Here is a 17,658-nt window from a genome sequence, read left to right as displayed (position 1 = left end):
TTCAAAATATTATTGCTATTTTAATTATTAAGTAAATGCATATTTACAGATTTATTTCTAATAAATATATTTAAATTAATTTTAATAAACGTAGATTATAATTATAAATATTTAATTATCTATTCAATTATTTTAAGAATATATATTTAATTAACATTTGGTGTATTTTGATCATTGTAATAAAATTTACAAAATTAATCTATTATTTTAAAATCATACCAAATACCATGTTATTTATCCCATCATACTATTAATCTATGTATCTATTTTTTAATCACTCTAATTCCTAATCATTTATTTATCCTGTTTCAAGTGAAGTCTAACTGTGCTACGTGTAATAGCAAAAGGAGAGAATCAATAAACGAAGGGAGTTATATTTATTTTTCATGTGTGTGATCATTAGCGTCATGTTCTTGTTTCGAGTCCCCCAAAGAACAATAGTCTGTTCGCTACCCCAGCCTCGCTACTGGATCAACATTTGACGCTGCGCCGGGATTACAACCACCGGAAATTGCGCAGATCTTCCTGTGTTGATCTGCAGTAGCTGCTGTGTACTATTTATTACACTTGTTCAGTTTGCAGGCATGGCGACCCCTGGAAATCCCAATCCACCCGCTGTAGCTCCTCCTTTTGACATGCCCAAGTTTTTCAGGCCTTCCACTTCCCCGGCAGCAACACCTGCTTCCAGTTCCAATCCCCAAAACATTACCAACAGTGATAGCGCCTTCAGTAACCCTAATTTGATTTCTACGCCCTTTCCGCCTCCCTCGGCCTCTTTTCCGCCGCCAGCTACTTCCGGCGGAGGGATATATTCGTATCCTTCTCAAGCCTCGCCGTTCCACCACCAACCCCAGTACCACCATCTTCCTTTATACGGTCCCCCGTCCAACTCTCGGGAATTTGCGAACCTTCACCCCCAGAGGTCCATGTCTTATCCCACCCCCACCCTCCAACCCCATGTTCCTTTGCCTAGTTCCCCCCACCATCTTAACTTCCAAGCCCCGGCTAGCCCCCAAAACCCCAACAACCACGGTGCTCGTTTGATGGCGCTTTTGAGTGCTCCACCTTCAATGCTGGACATTCCAAATGAGTCCACAATGTCGATGCCGCGAACCCTCCCCACTTCTTCAGGCTCCGATTTTTCCATGCCACAATTTGTGAACAATTTGCCATCTGGGCCTGGATTATCAGTTTCACATCAAGGCCCTGTCACGCGGATGTTGAGTAGCAAACTCCCCAAGGGAAGGCATTTGAACGGTGATCATTTGGTTTATGATATAGATATCAGGTTGCCAGGAGAGGTCCAGCCTCAGCTCGAGGTTACACCCATTACCAAATATGGGTCGGACCCAGGACTCGTAGTGGGCAGGCAAATTGCTGTGAATAAAACATACATATGCTATGGACTTAAGTTGGGGGCTATAAGGGTGCTTAATATCAACACAGCCTTAAGATCCTTGCTCAAAGGCCTAGCTCAGGTTTTGTTTACCTCCTTGGCATTCAAACTAATTCTGTTGTTACATCCAGGAATTTTTTTGGGTTTGTTTAAGTGTGTATGAGGTGGTAATCTTATTATTAATTTTTCTTATTGTTTCTCTCATTCTTGCGAGCATTTGAAAATAGCTTTAATTGAATCGCTTTGAATTATTTATTCCTGCCAGAGGGTCACAGACATGGCTTTCTTTGCTGAGGATGTTCACCTTTTGGCTAGGTAACTTCTTCGACCATTGTTCTGGGATCCCCATATCTTTTGCCCTCTCTTTGACAAGCTCGTTGCTTGCATACAGTGCAAGTGTCGATGGTCGTGTTTATGTGTGGAAGATTTCTGAAGGTCCTGATGAAGAAGACAAGCAGCAAATTACTGGGAGAATTGTCACTGCTATTCAAATTACTGGAGAAGGAGAATCTGTTCATCCCCGAGTTTGTTGGCATTGTCATAAACAAGTATTTCATCATCAACGATGTGTTTTTGGTCTTTTAACCATATTTTTATCTCTTGTTGTTTATTTTCTGGGCAATTTTGTTTTCTCTAACAGGAAGTTCTTGCTGTTGGGATCGGGAAGCACATTTTGAAGATTGACACCACGAAAGTAGGAAAAGGAGAAAAAATTTCAGCTGACGAACCTCTAAAATGTACAGTTGATAAGTTGATTGATGGCATCGAATTTGTTGGTAGTCATGATGGGGAAGTGACTGACTTGTCTATGTGTCAGTGGATGACCACCCGTTTGGTATCTGCTTCAGTAGATGGCACGGTTTGTCACATATTTCTTTAACTTCTCCCTACAGCTGGTGTTATTTCTAGTTTTTTTTACTAATAACAGGGGGCAAGTTATTGCCTTACCATATAATGTTCCTTTTGTTTTACATTTATTTTGCTGAAGGTTGGTATTCATTTAGTTATCTCCCTTTGCACATACAAACACAAAAAATTAATGTTAAGCTCCTGATAAGATCACTAAGAATTTGCAATAGAAGAGGGAAAGATTAACAATTACCTTAGGAATTACCTGTGTTGTCATGTATTCTTATTAATTTTGCTAGTGAAGAAACATATACAAACTAGTATCTTAGATACTCTAAGAGAAAATGGAATTAGATGTTAAATCTTAACAAGAAATTAGAGAAACATATCTCTTAATGATGTGCATTCAGTAATCTTAGGGATGGGCCCAATCTACGATTGTCAAGATTTCAAGAAAGAGTAGCACTTTTTTGCTTCTTTTGAAAGCTTTTACCCTCTTGTTCAGGTTTGAAGGTGAGTGCTATTGTTTCTTCACTTGGAATACTGTACCATGGGACTGATTAGTTTGACTGATCTTTATGTTCTCTTTAACATCTATTTCGTCGATTTGATTTTATAAATGCTGCATATTAAAAAAAAATTACTAATGTTCTAACACTTGAAAAGGCCAGTCGTATATCATGACACGCACTTGTAATGCATATCAGTTGCATTTGGTTGCTATCTTGCAGTCCACTTGATTATGTGAATTTTATATTATTTCAATTTGCGAGGACTTGTATTCCAATGAGTATATTGGTTTCTTCTCAAAAGGAATGCTATGTTGTTTCCTTCAGAACTTGCATGTTTTCCAATACGTACTTTGTTTTCAACTTAGTTTCGACATGTGAATGTCTGTGTTTTAAATTTTCAATATATTCATCATTTAAATAATGGTTGTTCGTTTTTTCAACCAAGTTATAAAGGTTACTAATTGGGGGATTGATGGTAGATAATTTGTTATGGCATTTTTTGTGGGAGCCTTAGGAAAGAAAATAATTTAATATAGATGAGTAGCGTAGGCAAACGTGGAAATTTTTTAATATATTAAATCTAGTAATTTTTGCAGCGACACATGAGTATATATGTAACATTAACTTGTAATAGCAAAAATCTTGAAACAAAAATTAGCCAAATTCATTCTAAAGTACATGATTTGGCAAAACTGATGGCGCTTGTTTAATAAAAATTTCCATCTGAAGTATCCTTTCCATTCTTTATTTTCACATACTTAATCTGGTGTTTCTATCAAATAACATGGTTGTATTAGTTAATCTGATTTAAGAAAATTTATCTCTTATAAAGCACAAAGCTAAAGTGTTGAAACTAGCAGATTACTTACCATTTTTTGAATTGTGGAAATGAGCATTTAAAATTCCAAAATAATTTATATAGTTAGAAGTAAGTGGCACCAAAAGCTTGATATTTCAATATATGCTGACTGTGACGCCGTAGATCAGGTGACAGACGTATATCCAAGATTTATACGTGCTAACTTGGTATTGTGCATGCACAAAATTAAGTACCGAATTCCATCTAATTAAAATGTAATAGCGTCGGTAGGGACGTAGGGTCTGGATCTACTGCATTGATGCTAGGGAAAAAAATCGAAGGTTATAAGGCAAACATATAGTTATTTTAAAGAGAAAAGATTCCAGTGTTGTGTAGGGAGATACCTAAATCGAACATAAAAAGATTAGGTGCTAAGTGATGCATGTGCAGTCAGGGAGTTTGTGAAGGATACGATTTCTTTCCAAATGCTGCTTGTGGTTTGTTGCTGACATTCAAGATGCCTCCAATTTTGAATCACCGAATACCTAAATATCACAATGGTACTTATGTTTATTTGGTGTATGGTGATTGTTCTATCGTTCTGATAGTCACTTTTTTCTTTTGCAGATTAAAATTTGGGAAGATCGAAATCCACTGCCAATAGCAGTTCTCCAGCCTCATGGTGGACAACCTGTTAATTCTGTCGCATTTTTGGCCGTTTCTCATCGCTCAGACCATATAATACTTATTACAGGGGTAAATGCAAGCAGAGATTCATTTTAGTTTAAATCATAAAGTTATCTTTGTTAAGTCTCATTAACACCAGTTGCATAAAATATCATTGTTAAATCTTGCTTTGCTTATGGTTTTGATTTTTATATCACTTCACTCAGCTTTTAAAGGATATGTCCAGGGCCCTCTGAATCGGGAAGTGAAGATATGGGTATCAGCAAGTGAGGAAGGTTGGTTGCTTCCTATTGATGCTGAATCTTGGCGCTGTGTGCAGAAATTTGAATTAAAGAGTTCAGAGGCTCGAATAGAAGAAGCTTTCTTCAATCAAGTGATAGCCTTACCACAAGCTGGTCTTCTTTTATTGGCAAATGCCAAAAGGAATGCTATATATGCAGTGCACTTGGAATACGGTCCTAATCCTGCTGCAACACGCATGGATTACATAGTCGAATTTACTGTCAAAATGCCAATACTTAGTTTTACAGGAACAAGCGAGTCACTACCTAATGGTGAGCAAGTTGTTCAGGTATATTGTGTCCAGACACAGGCCATCCAGCAGTATGCATTGGACTTGTCACAGTGTCTGCCACCTGCAATAGGAAATGTTGTGTATGAGAAGTCAGACTCCAATGTTTCACGCGAAGCTTCGTTTATCGAAGGACTTACCAATTTGGAGTCTTCTGGCATTAAAGCAACAGAGGTTTCTATGACCAGTTCAGCACCTCCATCATCCATGTATGGAAGTGGCTTGGAGAATATACCTGCTGTGAGATGCCCTGTTAACCATGTTTCTGCAGAGTCGCCCAGTCGTCAGGAGTTTGGTCCCTCAAGTATGGAAATCAAACCCATGCCTTCACCTGCCATTGCTAGTGATGGTAATCTTTCTTCTGTTGCTTCACCTTCTCTACCAATGAGCCCCAGGCTGTCCGGAACACTTTCTGGTTTTAGAAATTCATCGAGCAACTTTGAGCCTGGTGTTTTGAGTAATGATCGGGGTGTAGAGCCTAAAATTGTTGAATATACAGTTGACCGACAAACGGATGCCATTCACAGTAACTCGTCGGACGTAGCTTCATTTGATGGTGATTCAAGAAACTATGAAAATAAGCATTCTCAAGACGATATCTCCTTGGCACTCAATCATCCAATAAAATTCAGACACCCCACTCATCTGGTTACTCCTTCTGAGATATTGATGGCCAATTCATCCTCCGAGGTGATACACACAACTGAGACCCAAATCGAGGTTGAACAAAAAATTCAAGATGTGGTAATGAGCAATGATACAAGGAATTCTGTTGTAGAGGTAATTGTTATGGGTGAAACGAAATTTGATCAAAATATTGATGATGGATCTCGAGAAGAACTTCAGACTTCTCTGTCTGAAAAGATGGAAAATGTCTTTTGCTCTCAGGCATCTGATCTAGGAATTGAGATGGCCCGAGAATGCCGTGCCATATCACCTGAAGCTTATGTAGTGGAGGAAGATCGGCAGTTTGATGGGACTGGTGGAACTGAAACAGTTGCACAACCTTCTACTGTAGAAGAAGAGATTCATGACTCCACAAAAGATGGTCCCAGCAGGGTCGTTGATCCCTCAATTCCTGTGCTGGTTCCGCAACCCGTACCAAATACCAAAGGGAAGAAGCAAAAGGGAAAGACTGCTCAAGGATCTGGCCCATCTTCACCCTCACCATGTGCATTCAATTCGGCAGATTCTTCTAATGAACCAGGCATCGGCTATAGTACTCCTGTAGAATCACAAATTTATTCCATGCAAGAGATCCTGCATCAGGTAATCCTGGACCTTTTAATATTGTTACTTTTAGTATTTACTGTTTGACAATTTTCCCCGGCAAGGCTATTATATATGTTATATCTCATCATTCTTCTAGCTCAGTTATTCAGATGTTTTACTTTTATTTTATATATTTTAATTTTGCCCGCATACAGGGTCATTGTTAAATGTTATTCAAGTGCTTTTATGTTACTCATTTTTGTGTTTTTTACTCTCGAGTAGTGCTAGTTTTATTGTTGGATCTCTTTTTTTTTCATAGGAATAATGCAAAACGCGTTTACAAACTTTTTTATTTCATCAGGTAGAGAGTAACCATTTATCTATGGCAATCAAGTGAAAATTGTTGATATCTGATTTATTTGTCAACATTTTGATCTTACCCTTATCGGCTTAGTTATTTTCAGCTTGTAGCTCTGCAAAAAGACATGCAGAAGCAGATGACAACAATGATTGCTGTCCCTGTTACCAAAGAAGGCAAAAGACTCGAGGCGTCAGTGGGTCGAAACATGGAGAAAGCTGTAAAACTCAATGCTGATGCTTTATGGGCTCGGTTGCAAGAAGAGAACGCAAAACAGGAAAAGGCGTCTCGGGAGCGAGCAGAACAAGTAACAAATATGATCAGCAGTTTCTTAAACAAAGACTTACCTTCATTGATAGAGAAAACTGTGAAACGAGAAGTTTCTTCACTTGGGCAATCTGTGGCTCGGGCTATCGTTCCCACAATTGAGAAAGCAATATCCACTTCTGTTGTGGAGAGCTTCCAGGTTAAAGTTCTAGATTTCTACGTGTTCAAGTTTTTTTTATTGTTTCTTAACCATTTTCTGAATCACACGTTATTTATGAGATCAGAAAGGGGTGGGTGATAAAGCTGTTAATCAGCTGGAAAAATCAATCAACTCCAAGCTCGAAGCTTTAGTTGCTAAGCAAATCCAATCACAATTTCAAACTTCTGGCAAGCAAGCTCTTCAGGTACAATTCAAGGGAGTAAGTTTGACCGTTATTTTATTGATTTTTAACTCTATGCTTTGTTTACAAAACTTGAGATGGATTATCCCGGAGACTGTGTTTACTTGCTATGATAAGCAACATATTATACCAATAATCTTATCAATCTCATGTTTACTTGTTTTTTTAATGGCTCGTATTAACTCATAAAGCTAATTCATACTTAATTTATATTTTAAAACTTGATGATTTATCGCAAATAAAATGTGTGATAAATAATAATTTTTTAACTAATACTCTTTTCAACAGAGAAAATTACATTAATACTCTTTACATCCCAAAAAAGAGGGAAATTCCCAAAAAAAGAGGTAAAATAATATATGAAAAACGCATTTAAAAAAATTATAAAACATGTCTTTATTCATGGAAATTTTTTGTACTCAATTTATTAATTTTTATTTTTTAAAAAATAATAATATTTATAAAAAAAATTTGGTGAATTAAAATAAATTAGATGTGAATTAATAGTAATTTACATTCTTCAATAAAAAACTAGAAATAAGATTATTAATCATAGGCAGATAACAAAATTGTAACTAGTCACTTAATCATAATTTCAATAACAAAATTGATCAAAGTAAACATGTTATTGATTATCAATCATTATTCCACATTATATAAAGTTAGTTTAATAGTAATAATATGATTTATCCATGTATAATCACATCTCACTAAGTAAACACATCCGGAATGACAGAGACCTGTGTCTCTATGTAGTTGTCTGCCTCGCCAAATCTAATTCCATACTGATTTGCATTGCAGGAAACACTGAAATCAAGTTTGGAAGTTTCTATGATCCCTGCATTTGAAATGTCGTGCAGGGAAATGTTTGAGCAGGTTGATTCTGCGTTTCAGAAAGGAATGGTTGAACATACTGCAGCAGCTCAGCAGCAGTTTGAGGCTTCACAATCATCACTTGCACTTGTTTTGAGGGTATAATATTTTTACAATATTATGCTAATGTTTCTAAATATGCACACCATGACTAATATAAAATGCACATAAAAACGTGATTGACATGTTACAATGTACATTATCGAAGGATGGGTCTATTATTCAATCTTCTTGGTATCTACCTGCCCGACTAATTTTTTAATTTCTTCAGGATGCTATAACTTCAGCATCATCAATTTCTCAAACTTTGAGCAATGAGTTGCTTGATGGTCAAAGAAAATTGGTAGATCTTGCTGTTGCAGGTGTAAATTCTAAAGCAGCAAATCCTTTGATAAATCAGCTTAGCAATGGTCCTTTGGGTGGTCTACCGGATAAGGTTTTCCATATCTCCCTGATTTTTCAATTTTAGGTACTTTATGCTTTCAGACTTATTTATTCTCAATGCTATTTTTAGCTCGAGGTTGATCCAACAAAAGAGCTTTCCAGATTGATAGCGGAGCGGAAATATGAGGACGCTTTCGTTGCTGCCTTGCATAGGAGTGATGTTACTGTTGTATCATGGTTATGTTTTCATGTATGCTCTACACTTTTTCCTCTTTTCTTTTTCCTCAGAATATCAGAGAGAGCTCGCCCAATCTCACCATTTTCTTCACATACAAGTATTTGTTGTCATTGTTATTTATCGAAATCCTAAATTTTTTCCCTTTCCTTACGTTCATCCTTTTTATTCGGTCTTATTCAGGTTGATTTGCCTACGCTTTTGGCCGTGAATCCACTACCATTGAGCCAAGGGGTACTACTCTCTCTTCTACAGCAATTGTCCTGTGATATCAGCAAGGAAACTCCTCGAAAACTAACTTGGATGAGGGAGGTTCTAACTGCTATAAATCCTACCGACCCAGTGATTATGGTGCACGTACGTCCCATCTTTCAGCAAGTATATCAAATATTGGACCACCATCGCAGCATTCCAACCACTACGGGTTCCGAACTTTCCAATGTTCGCTTGATCATGCATGTCATCCATTCCATGCTTATGGGCTCTAAATAAATGATTCCTTTGCTACTCCACATATTTCAAGGAATTATAAAGAAATCGTGTGGGGATTTTGGAAGGTTTGTACAAGGTTTCCCGGTCAAGAGGAGTAGAGTTGAAGATAACGCATCTTTTCCCGGTCCTTAAAAATTTGTGCAGAAATTTGTTTAAATCTCCGCTTTCAGTGATTCGAAAATACATTTAATGTTTATATGCAATTTTGTACTTGTCCAGCCTAAGAGTTTTTGTTATTCTTAGTTTAGGTGATATTATTATCTTCAGTCTTATAGGCTATTTTCGGTCAATGATACATACCCTAACGAAGGTACTTTGGGAATAATTAGTTACTTGCTATTTGGCTGACTATTCTAATTCTTATGCATGGCATGGCTTTATTACGTGCATTTGCATGTTTTATTTGGACTGTTAGATGTAACAGTGAACCAAAGAGGGCGTCAACTACTTGAGCTCGACTCGGCTCGACTTGTAACGTAACCACTAAGCATTGCTACAATAAAGACCGAATCTACTTGGCTTCTTTTGACATCTATATTATCTATCTATATATATATATATATATTGTTTTCGTATGTATGATGAAACTACTTAAATTGAAAATTAAGTATAATAAATATATTTTTAATTCTAGTTATTATTGTATAAAAGTTGACCCAAAAACGAAATCAACTGTCTGATTTTGTTAAATAACAAGAATCTTGAAAGATTTTGACTGAAGTGAATATGGAATATGGCAAACAAAAGAGCTGTGAGCCTATGAACACTGAAGCAGTTAATGTTGCAGACATGGCGACCCCTGGAAATCCCAATACACCCGGCGGAGCTCCTCCTTTCGACATGCCCAAGGTGTTCAGACCTTCCAATTCCCCGGCAGCGACACTTGCTTCCAACCCCAATCCCCAAAACATTACTAACAGCGATAGCCCCTTCACTAACCCTAATTTGATTTCAGCTCCCTTTACGGCCCCCTCGGCCTCTTTCCCGCCGCCCGCCGCTGCCGGCGGAGGGCAGTATTCGTATCTTCCTCAAACCTCGCCGTTCCATCACCGACCTCAGTTCCACCATCTTCCTATGTACAGTCCCCCATCCAACTCTCGGGAATTTGCTGACGTTCACCCCCAGAGGTCCATGTCTTTCCCTACGCCCACCCTCCAACCCCAAGTTCCAGCGGCTAGTTCCCCTCACCACCTTAATCTCCAAGCCGCTCTTATTTCCCAAAGCCCTAACACCCACGGCGCTCGTTTGATGGCGCTTTTGAGTGCTCCACCTTCAACGCTGGACAGTCCAAATGAGTCCACAATTCCGATGCCCCAAACTCTCCCTACTTCTTCGGGCTCTGACTTTTCCATGCCACAATTTATGAACAATTTGCCGTCTGGACCTGGATTATTAGTTTCACATCAGGGCCCTGTGATGCGGATGCCAAGTAGTAAACTCCCCAAGGGGAGGCATTTGAGCGGCGATCATTTGGTTTATGATATAGATATCAGGTTGCCAGGAGAGGTGCAGCCCCAGCTTGAGGTTACACCCATTACCAAATATGGGTCGGACCCAGGACTTGTAGTGGGCAGGCAAATCGCAGTGAATAAAACATATATATGTTATGGACTTAAGTTGGGGGCTATTAGGGTGCTTAATATCAACACAGCCTTAAGATCATTGCTCAAAGGCCTAGCTCAGGTTTTGTTTACCTCTTTGGCATTCAAACTAATTCTGTTGTTACAGCCAGGAATATTTTTGGGTTTGTTTAAGTGTGTATGAGGTGGTAATCTTATTATTAATTTTTCTTATTGTTTCTCTCATTCTTGCGAGCATTTGAAAATAGCGTTAATTGAATCGCTTTGAATTATTTATTCCTGCCAGAGGGTCACAGACATGGCTTTCTTTGCCGAGGATGTCCACCTTTTAGCTAGGTAACTTCTTCCACCATTGTCCTGGGATCCCCATATCTTTTGTCTTCTCTTTAACAAGCTATTGCTTGCATACAGTGCAAGTGTGGATGGTCGTGTTTATGTGTGGAAAATTACTGAAGGTCCCGATGAAGAAGACAAGCAGCAAATTACTGGGCGAATTGTCACTGCTATTCAGATCACTGGAGAAGGAGAATCTGTTCATCCCCGAGTTTGTTGGCATTGTCATAAACAAGTATTTCACCACCAATGACGTGTTTTTGGTTGTTGAACCCTATTTTATCTCTTGGTGTTGATTTTCTGGGTAATTTTGATTTTTCCAACAGGAAGTTCTTGCTGTTGGGATTGGGAAACAAGTCTTGAAGATTGATACTACGAAAGTTGGAAAAGGAGAAAAATTTTCTGTGGACGAACCTCTAAAATGTGCAGTTGATAAATTGATTGATGGCATCCAACTTGTTGGTAGTCATGATGCTGAAGTCACTGACCTCTCCATGTGTCAGTGGATGACGACCCGTTTGGTATCTGCTTCAGTCGATGGAACGGTTTGTCATATATTTCTTTTAGCTTTGGCCTACAGCTGGTGTTATTTCTTGTTTTCTTGACTAATAACGGGGAGCAAGTTATTTTATTTCTTGTTTTCTTGACTAATAACAGGGAGCAAGTTATTGCCCCATCATATTATTTCCTTTTGTTCTGCATTTATGTGGCTGAGGGTATATGTACCGGTTTAAAGTGAGATGTAGATTCAAAGAAATCAGTTTAGTTCTCTCCCTTGCACACATAAATGTTAAAAGTATGTCAGTTGAATTCCAGCGACGTAGTATATAATATATGCAAATTAACGGAGAAAAATTTGTAGGTGTTAAATCTAGCAATTTTGTAGTGACACACGAGTACATATTCAACATTAGCTTGTAATAACAAAAATATCGGAACAAAAATTAGCCAAGTTCACACTAAAGTACACAATTTATCAAAACTAATGGCGCTTGTTTAATAAAATTTCCATCTGAAGTACCCTCTTCGTTTTCTATGTTCGCATACTTAATCTTGTGTTTCTATCAAATAACATGGTTGTATTAGATAAATCTGATTTGAGTAAATTTATTCTTATAAAGCACAAAGCTAAAGTGTTAGTGCTAACAGATTACTTACCATATTTTGAATTGCCGAAATGAATATTTAGAAATTCCAAAGTAATTTATATAGTGAGAAATAAGTGGCACCAAATGCTTGAGCTGACTGGGATGTCAATTAACAATAATTATCCCAGATCTATACATGCTAACTTGGTATTGTGCATGCACAGATGTAAGTACCCAATACGAACTCATTAAAATATAATTGCTTCGGTATGGTCTGGATTTATTGCATTGATGCTATGGGAAAATCGAATAACATAAGGCACATATATAGTTATTTTAGAAAGTAAAGCCCACGTTGTATGGGGAGATACCTAAATCCAACATAAAACTACTAGGTCCTGAGTGATGCATGTACAGTCGGGGAGTTTGTGAAGGATATGATTTTTGATTCCGAATGCTGCTTGTGGTTTGTTGCTGACTTTCGAGATGCCTCCAATTTTGAATCACTGAATACCTAAATATAATTTGTGCTTATGTTTATATGGTGTATAGTTATTGTGCTATCATTCTGATAGAAGTTTCATTTTTTCCTTTTGCAGATTAAAATTTGGGAAGATCGAAATCCACTACCAATAGCAGTTCTCCAGCCTCACGGTGGACAACCTGTTAGTTCTGTCACATTTTTGGCCGCTCCTCATCGCCCAGACCATATAATACTTATAACTGGGGTAAATCAAATAGTGATTCATTTTAATTTATCTCACAAAGTTATCTTTGTCATGAGTTTATTTAACACCACTTGCATCAAATATTATTTATTAATTCTTGCTTTGCTTATGGTTTTAATTGTTACATCACTTCACTCAGCTTTTAGAGGATATGTTCAGGGCCCTCTCAATCGGGAAGTAAAGATATGGGTATCAGCGAGTCAGGAAGGTTGGTTACTTCCTATTAATGCCGAATCATGGCACTGCACACAGACATTGGAATTAATGAGTTCAGAGGCTCGAATAGAAGAAGCTTTCTTCAATCAAGTGATAGCCTTATCACAAGCTGGTCTTCTTTTAATGGCAAATGCCAAAAAGAATGCTATATATGTCGTGCACTTGGAATACGGTCCTAATCCTGCTGCAACACGCATGGATTACATAGCCGAATTTACTGTCACGATGCGAATACTGAGTTTTACTGGAACAAGTGAATCACTGCCTAATGGGGAGCAAGTTGTTCAGGTATATTGTGTCCAGACGCAGGCTATTCAGCAGTATGCGTTGGACTTGTCACAGTGTCTGCCACCTGCAATAGGAAATTTAGTGCATGAGAAGTCAGACTCTAATGTTTCTCGAGAAGTCTCTGTCATAGAAGGACTTGCCAATTTGGAGTCTTCTGGCAATAAGACAACGGAGGCATCGATAGCTACTTCAGCACCCTCATCGTCCATACATGAAAATGGCTTGGAGAATATACCTACTGTGAGATACCCTGTTGACCCTGTTTCTGCCGACTCACTCAGCCTTCAGGATTTTGCTACGTCAAGTATTGAAAGCAAACCAATGCCTTCACCTGTAATTGCTAGTGATGCTAATCTTTCGTCTGTTGCTTCACCTTCTCTTCCTTTGAGTCCCAGGCTGTCTGGAACGCTTTCTGGTTTTAGAAATCCATCCAGCAGCTTTGACCATGGCGTTTTGAATATTGATCCGGTTGTAGAGCCAAAAATGGTTGAATATACAGTTGACAGACAAATGGACTCCGTTCATAGTAACTTGTCTGATGTTGCTTCACTGGATGGTGATTCAAGAAACTATGACAATAAGCATTCTCTAGATGATATCTCCTTGGCACTCAATCATTCAATAGAATTCAGACACCCCACTCATCTGGTTACTCCTTCTGAGATATTGATGGCCAATTCATCCTCTGAGGTGATACACGCAACAGAGGCCCAAAGCGAGGTTGAACTAAAAATTCAAGATGTGGTAATGAGCAATGAAACAAGGAATTCTGTTGTAGAGGTAAAGGTTGTGGGTGAAACAAAGTTTAATCAAAATATTGACGATGGATCTCGTGAAGAACTTCAGACAAAGGTTGTGGGTGAAACTAAGTTTAATCAAAATATTGACGATGGATCTCGTGAAGAACTTCAGACATTTCTGTCGGAAAACAAGGAACGTACCTTTTGCTCGCAAGCATCTGACCTCGGAATTGAGATGGCCCGAGAATATCGTACCGTATCACCTGAAACTTATATAGTAGAGGAAGATCGCCAGTTTGATGGGGCTGGTGGAACTGAAACAGTTGCCCAACCTTCAACTGTAGAAGAAGAGACTCGTGACTCTGCAAAGGATGGTCCCGGCAGGGTAATTGATCCATCAATTCCTGTGCTGACTCCGCAACCTGCACCAAATGTCAAAGGGAAGAAGCAGAAGGGAAAGAGTGCTCAAGGATCTGGCCCATCTTCACCCTCACCAAGTGCTTTCAATTCGGCAGATTCTTCTAATGAACCAGGCCTCAGATATAGTACTCCTGTAGAATCACAAATTTATTCCATGCAAGAGGTCCTGCATCGGGTAATTGTGAACCTTTTAATATTCTTATTATTTACTGTTGGGATTTTTCTTGGAAATACTGTTATGTATGCTACATTTCATCATTCTTCAAACTGAGTCTCACTTATTTTTTAGTTATATTAGTTAAAGTTAACTTCTTGCATGTGTTTCTTTTGTTTTATATATTTTAATTTGTCTGCATACAATGTTATTGTTAATTTTATAGTTGATCTTTTTTACTCTCCAAGTAGTGGTAATTTTTATTGTTGATCTTTTTTTCCCATAGGAATAATGCAAAATACATGTACAAAATTTTTAATGCATCAGGCAGAGACTGATTTGTGTCAACATTTTGATCTAACGCATTGTGGCTTATTTATTTTCAGCTTGTAGCTCTGCAAAAAGACATTCAGAAGCAGATGACGACAATGATTGCTGTCCCTGTTATCAAAGAAGGCAGAAGACTTGAGGCATCATTGGGACGAAGCATGGAGAAAGCTGTAAAAGCCAATGCTGATGCTTTATGGGCTCGGTTGCAAGAAGAGAATGCAAAACAGGAAAAGGTGTCTCAGGAGCGAGCACAACTAGTAACAAATATGATCAGTAGCTTCTTAAACAAAGACTTACCTTCATTGATAGAGAAAAATGTGAAGCGAGAAGTTTCTTCACTTGGGCAATCTGTGGCTCGGACTATCATTCCCACAATTGAGAAAGCGATATCCACTTCTATTGTGGAAAGCTTCCAGGTTAATGTTCTACATTTCTCTGTGTTGAAAATATTTTGTTGTGGTTTAATCATTTTCTTAATCATGCATTATTAATGTGATCAGAAAGGAGTGGGTGATAAAGCTGTAAATCAACTGGAAAAATCAGTCAACTTCAAGCTTGAAGCTATAGTTGGTAGGCAAATCCATTCTCAATTTCAAACTTCTGGCAAGCAAGCTCTTCAGGTATAAATCAGGAGAATAAGTTTTACCATTATTTTATTGTTCTTTGAACTCTGTGTGTTGTTTACAAAAATTGATATGGATTATCTACATAATGGCATAGACATGTTTCTCTATTATTATTTAGTTCTCTGCCTAGCTATATCTAATTTCTTATTGGTTTGCAATGCAGGAAATACTGAAATCGAGTTTGGAAGTTTCTGTGATCCCTGCATTTGAAATGTCCTGCAGGGCAATGTTTGAGCAGGTTGATTCCGCATTTCAGAAAGGAATGGTTGAACATACTGCAGCAGCTCAGCAGCAGTTTGAGGCTTCACATTCATCACTTGCACTTGTTTTGAGGGTATTTATATTTTTACATATTATGCTAATGTTTCTAAGTATGCGCACTCTGACTAATATACAATGCACAAAAAAACATGGTTGACATGTTACATTATCGAAGGATGAGTCTATTAATTGGTATCTATCCGCCTCACTAATTTCTTTAAATTTCTTCAGGATGCTATAACTTCTGCGACGTCAATGTCTCAAACTTTGAGCAATGAGTTGCTTGATGGTCAAAGAAAATTGGTAGCTCTTGCAGCAGCAGGAGTAAATTCTAAAGCAGCAAATACTTTGACTAACCAGCTGAGTAATTGTCCTTTGGGTGCTCTACACGAGAAGGTTTTATCCGTTTCTCCCTGATTTTTTACTTTTAATTACTTGGTGCTTTTAGACCTATTTATTCTGAATGATATTTTCTTTAGCTCGAGGTTGATCCAACAAAAGAGCTTTCTAGATTGGTAGCTGAGCGAAAATATGAGGAGGCTTTCATTGCTGCCTTGCATAGGAGTGACGTTACCGTCGTATCATGGTTATGTTCTCATGTATGCTCTTCTCTTTATCCTCTTTCTTTTTCATCAGAATATCAGAGAGGCCTAGCACAGGCATATGCTTGCCCAATCACACCATTTTCTTTTCAGATACATATATTTGTTGCCATAGTTATTTATGTCGGAATACTAAAAATTTTTCGTTTCAATTCATTCTTTCTTTTTATTCGGTCTTGTTCAGGTTGATTTGCCTACGCTTTTGGCCATGAATCCACTATTATTGAGCCAAGGGGTACTCCTCTCTCTTCTACAGCAATTGGCCTGTGATATCAGCAAGGAAACCCCACGAAAACTAACTTGGATGAGGGAGGTTCTAACTGCTATAAATCCTGCCGACCCAGTGATAAATGTGCACGTACGTCCCATCTTTGAGCAAGTATATCAAATAATGAATCACCATCACAGCATTCCAACCACTACGGTTTCCGAACTTTCCAGCGTTCGCTTGATCATGCATGTCATCAATTCCATGCTTATGGGCTCTAAATGATTCCAATACTCCGCCTATTTCACTGAATAATGAAACAAGTGGGGGGTATTTCTGAAGGTTTGTACAAAATTCTAGGTTACTCGGTCAGAAGAGAAGAATTGAGAATAACGCATCTTTTCCCGATCTGTGATATATGCGTAGAAATTTTAACCCGTTCAGTGATTTGAAATTACATTTACTGTTTATATGCAATTTTGTACTTGTACCCGCCGGAGAGTTATTGTTGTTAATTATAGTGTTCCCAGCATTGAATTTGGAGAGAATTTGGGAAAAAAGGGTAATTGTGAAGGGGATGAAGACGAGACCGTTTTATTCCAATTGCATATAATATTTGATTTTTGCACACATGTATATATAGATAGCATCACATGAAAAATCAACGTCCATTGTATGGCATGACATTTGGAAGTCGTGCACGAAATTTTAGAATATCATAAATTGTTCTTCGTATTGCACATTCAAAATAATTAATTTTAACGATAATAATATAAGTTTGACATGCGGCAAATCTAAGAAGTTAAGTGGGGTGTATTTAATGTAGAGATTTAATTATTTTTTTAAAATGATAGATTTTTGTTGACTCTTGCAGAATCTCACATATTTATAAACAGAATTTCATGGACTTTTGTAGTATTTTTGTTAAAATTTTGTAGAGGTTTGCAAATTGTATTTTTATGAACATGTAATTATTTAACATAAGCAGGATTGTGTTATAAGCAAGATTTTCGGTTCTTAATTTTCAGTTGAAGGCGATTGGTGCAAG

At 37.8% G+C, this 17,658-nt stretch overlaps 2 protein-coding genes across 4 annotated transcripts; both read left to right on the top strand.

The window, feature by feature from the left end:
• The first annotated feature begins 347 nt into the window (after window positions 1–347).
• Window positions 348–17,100, top strand: LOC142519009 (enhancer of mRNA-decapping protein 4-like). Of its 2 annotated transcripts, XR_012813691.1 has the most exons (13): window positions 348–1,478; window positions 1,662–1,711; window positions 1,788–1,944; window positions 2,037–2,255; window positions 4,184–4,312; window positions 4,470–6,083; window positions 6,491–6,850; window positions 6,936–7,055; window positions 7,854–8,024; window positions 8,197–8,361; window positions 8,440–8,559; window positions 8,728–9,101; window positions 16,953–17,100. XR_012813691.1 is itself a non-coding variant. In XM_075621885.1 (12 exons), the coding sequence occupies exons 1-12, from the start codon at window positions 585–587 to the stop codon at window positions 9,034–9,036; spliced, it is 4,308 nt and encodes a 1,435-aa protein (XP_075478000.1). In that variant the 5' UTR covers window positions 348–584; the 3' UTR covers window positions 9,037–9,387. The 2 variants fall into 2 exon arrangements, 1 of the variants encoding a protein (XP_075478000.1); XM_075621885.1 differs by lacking the exon at window positions 16,953–17,100 and having other exon boundaries at window positions 8,728–9,387.
• Window positions 9,751–17,100, top strand: LOC142519008 (enhancer of mRNA-decapping protein 4-like). 2 transcript variants are annotated; one of them, XM_075621884.1, is made up of 13 exons: window positions 9,751–10,719; window positions 10,903–10,952; window positions 11,028–11,184; window positions 11,276–11,494; window positions 12,637–12,765; window positions 12,925–14,055; window positions 14,122–14,604; window positions 14,970–15,329; window positions 15,414–15,533; window positions 15,703–15,873; window positions 16,032–16,196; window positions 16,280–16,399; window positions 16,587–17,100. In XM_075621884.1, exons 1-13 carry the CDS (start codon window positions 9,763–9,765, stop codon window positions 16,893–16,895), a joined length of 4,371 nt encoding a protein of 1,456 aa, XP_075477999.1. In that variant the 5' UTR covers window positions 9,751–9,762; the 3' UTR covers window positions 16,896–17,100. The 2 variants fall into 2 exon arrangements, with proteins under 2 accessions (XP_075477999.1, XP_075477998.1); XM_075621883.1 differs by having other exon boundaries at window positions 12,925–14,604.
• Window positions 17,101–17,658: the final 558 nt, after the last annotated feature.

Source organism: Primulina tabacum, chromosome 11 (genome assembly GCF_025594145.1).
Source record: "Primulina tabacum isolate GXHZ01 chromosome 11, ASM2559414v2, whole genome shotgun sequence".
NCBI classification, from domain to species: Eukaryota; Viridiplantae; Streptophyta; class Magnoliopsida; order Lamiales; family Gesneriaceae; genus Primulina; species Primulina tabacum.
Note: the sequence above shows the minus strand (reverse complement) of the source record. Positions and strands in the feature narration are given on the sequence as shown.

Bases quoted from the DNA above. Each gene is read 5' to 3' on its own strand.
- LOC142519008 (XM_075621883.1), top strand. From the start codon at position 9,763: ATGGAATATGGCAAACAAAAGAGCTGTGAGCCTATGAACACTGAAGCA. The intron at 11,495-12,636 runs GTTTGTCATATA...TTCCTTTTGCAG, and splicing joins CTGCTTCAGTCGATGGAACG to ATTAAAATTTGGGAAGATCG. The intron at 15,874-16,031 runs GTATTTATATTT...AAATTTCTTCAG, and splicing joins CACTTGCACTTGTTTTGAGG to GATGCTATAACTTCTGCGAC.
- LOC142519009 (XM_075621885.1), top strand. From the start codon at position 585: ATGGCGACCCCTGGAAATCCCAATCCACCCGCTGTAGCTCCTCCTTTT. The intron at 6,084-6,490 runs GTAATCCTGGAC...AGTTATTTTCAG, and splicing joins TGCAAGAGATCCTGCATCAG to CTTGTAGCTCTGCAAAAAGA. The intron at 8,560-8,727 runs GTATGCTCTACA...GGTCTTATTCAG, and splicing joins TATCATGGTTATGTTTTCAT to GTTGATTTGCCTACGCTTTT.